General features: G+C 48.1%; 1 protein-coding gene across 1 annotated transcript; it reads right to left on the reverse strand.

The window, feature by feature from the left end:
* Nucleotides 1-880: 880 nt before the first annotated feature.
* On the reverse strand, nucleotides 881-2,901 carry Hcar1 (hydroxycarboxylic acid receptor 1). Its single transcript, XM_004673237.3, has one exon. The coding sequence runs from the start codon at nucleotides 2,454-2,456 to the stop codon at nucleotides 1,443-1,445; it is 1,014 nt and encodes a 337-aa protein (XP_004673294.3). The 5' UTR covers nucleotides 2,457-2,901; the 3' UTR covers nucleotides 881-1,442.
* Nucleotides 2,902-3,193: the final 292 nt, after the last annotated feature.

The raw sequence follows: 3,193 nt of genomic DNA on the forward strand, positions 1-3,193 counted from the left end.
TTAAATGTTTCTACCATCCCCCAAATTTTACTATCACACAAGAGTTGGCTAATGTAACAGGATACAAGAATAGTGATTGACACTGAATATAATAACTCAGTAAGTACTTGGAGAATGAATGATTTTGACTCACATCCACACAACAAAGCAGTCAAAAGTAATTATACTGGACTTAATACATCCTAGCCACTAATAAGCATATTACCCAAGCTCCCAGCTTTCCCTGGAAAAACCAAGGCAAATATAACATATTTCCCACTACCTTCTTTGACATGAAACAAGAAAAATGAAAAAAATAAAATAAAATAAAGGCAGAAAAATGTGGAGCTGAGAGTTCATAGCAGTTTGCCTTGTTGCCCTTCTTGGGCTACCTGGACGTCAAAACATTGTAAAGGAAATTGTTAGCTTTTGGAGTCAGAATATAGGCAACAATAACAACAACAAAAATTGTTTCTTGAGTTAACACTTTATTGTAATAGGTGAGAAGGGAAGGAAGAAAGAAAAAGAAAGTATGAGAGGAGAGGGAAGGAGGGGGGAAGAGAAGGCAGGTACATGCCCAAGGACAGAGAAAAAGAGCCTAAGAGAGTAAGAGAGGGAGAGAGGAAAGAAGAGGGGGCTGGAGAGAGAAAGAGGAAAGAGGGTGGGGGTGTGCATTAGAGAACAAGGACAGCTAAAGAGAGTGAGAAGGCTCCAGAAAGGGTTTTTAGGGGAGGGGGAGGGATACTGCTCTGTGAGGAAGGGGTTCTGGGTGACGTGCAGAGGTAAGGGACTGGGGAGAGATGACATTTCCTCTTCTTGGCCCCTGGTCTCCTCAATTACTGTAATAGGAGGTGGTCCCAGAATCGCAGGCCCAGTCTGAAAACTGCCAGATGGGGGGGTGGGGTGGGAAGAGCTCTGGGATTCATATGGAAATGGACAGGGGTGTACAGGAAGCTAAAAATAGGACCAAGACATCCCTGTGTACGGGCTACTCAGCCTGAAGTAAGACTTGACTCTGTCCAGTTTCTATTTTTTTTTTCAGTTCTGTCAGAGGACAGAAAATACTGATAAGTTATCAAATTTATTAACTCCCCCAGAACAAGAACATGACCTGATAAATACTCATAGCTATTTTCTCAGCTGTTAAAGTTTACACAGGAGCTGAGCAATTCCTAATCCAACACACACACACATGCTTCACTACACATCTATTACATGCACAGACAGTCCCTTATCATTCATTGAACCACATTATATAAATGCAACCAACTCACTTCAACCAACAGGAACCTTCCAAAAACGTAGAGTAACATGGATTTCATGTCTCTGGGTGAGGAGAATACAGCTTTGAAAGGGTGGAGACATTTTCAAAGATCCCCACTCTTTAGCAACTCACAGTCGCCCATCTGCCTGCCTTGCTGCTGGTCTGTTAGTGTTAGTGCCATTCAACACACTTGGAGATCTCACTGGCCGTCCGATGGCCTTTGGAAATTATCTGGCACATCGATGCAACTCTTACGACAGAGATTCGGAATTGGCATCTCTTCAGACCTTCGTGTCTTTGACAGTCCTGGGCGCTTGGGCCTCAAAGTACAGATTTTGAGCTTGGTATAGAATTTGGGGAATGAAGGACTTGAAAAATAATACACCAGGGGATCCAGCATGCTGTTCAGGTAGGTGAAACTCAGGGTCACATGGAGAGCTACGTGGACGGAGGGGTCACAGGCACTGGAGGGCACTGTCCAGAGGAAATACAGTCTGGCCAACACGCTGGGCAAGTAGCATGTAATGAACACGGCAGCCACCACCATGATGAAGCGGGTGGCCCTCTTCATCCGAGTCTGCCTGGCCAACTGCTGCCTCTGCCTCAGACTCCAAATAACTTTGAAAGAGCAAAACAAAATGATGACAAGAGGCAGGAAGAACTCTAGCTGGAACATGATGTCGTGCCAGCCATTGGCTGACTCCATGATGAAGCTTTCACAAGACAGCACCTTCTCCTGCACACACAGATGGCTCTCCATCAAAAGATACACTGTTCCCAAGATGACCAAGGTCCAGAGGACACAGACGATGGCAGCTGCAGTCTGGTTGGAAATGGTATTCACCCCATGGTGGGGGTGAACCACTTTGAAATACCTGTCCATGGCCACCACCGTGAGGAAGACGATGCTCCCGGCCCTGTTCATGGCCAGCATGAAGAGCACCAGCCGGCATGGGATATCCTCAAAAGCCCAGTGTCGATGTCTGAGGTAGTAGTCTGTCCGCAAGGGTAGACAGATCATGAGCAGAAAATCAGCCACGGCCAAGTTGAAAAGGTATATGGTGCTCGGCTTCCAGGTCTTCATGTGAAAGCAGAAACCACACAGGGCGATCCCATTGCCCAGGGCACCGAGCACAAAGGCCAGGGTAAGTAGCGGTGGCATCACCTTGGAGATGGGATCCCCTTCAATGAGGCAGCACGACCCGTTGTCCATTGTATTGCAGGCAGAGAGAACACAAGTGTCCTGGGTGCCTGATGGCTCCTGGAGTCCCCACAGGGGCGCAGATGCTTATCTGAATGTCAGCACTCTCGTGCCCATCACCTCATAACCCCCGGGCGCAGGCGCTGCACACTGGGGTGCATGCAACAAGTGTGCTCACAAGAAAAACTCCAGCCAGGAAATGACAGCTCCAACTAGATCTTTTCTCTGCAGCCCGGATCACAGGCTGTGCTTCTCCCCGAGGGGCGTCGACTATAGCTCCCGCAGGCTCTGAGATGCGTGCAGTTTTCCGAAAGTGGTCATTTCTGCGAAGCGGCTCAAGGATCTGGTGAGATTCATGCTACAGAAGAGTGGCTCGTTCCAGCTCGGGGAGCATTTTCATATCCACTTCTCTCTGCCTCCCAGTTCTCTCTCTCTCTTCCCTTCTCCCTCTGTGCTGGAGAGAGCTCAAAGCTTCCCAGAAGGCTCCGAAAAAGCCTTGTTTGTCTTCCCTCCTGGCGGAGAAATACAAACATTTCCTGGAGTTGTTCTGGGCTCCTGCCTAGCTGCTTTCTTCCCTAACCTTTGCCTGACTGCTGTCCTCCCCTCATCCCATGGGGCGACTCCCAAGCAGTGCCAGAGAGGGGAGGCTGCACTCTGCACTTCCTGTGCCCACATCCAAAACATAGTCCTTAAAATCGTTGGGTGTGCAGAGAAGCAAAATTCTAAACATGACATTAGTCTGATGTTAA

Source organism: Jaculus jaculus, chromosome 13 (genome assembly GCF_020740685.1).
Source record: "Jaculus jaculus isolate mJacJac1 chromosome 13, mJacJac1.mat.Y.cur, whole genome shotgun sequence".
Taxonomy (NCBI): Eukaryota; Metazoa; Chordata; class Mammalia; order Rodentia; family Dipodidae; genus Jaculus; species Jaculus jaculus.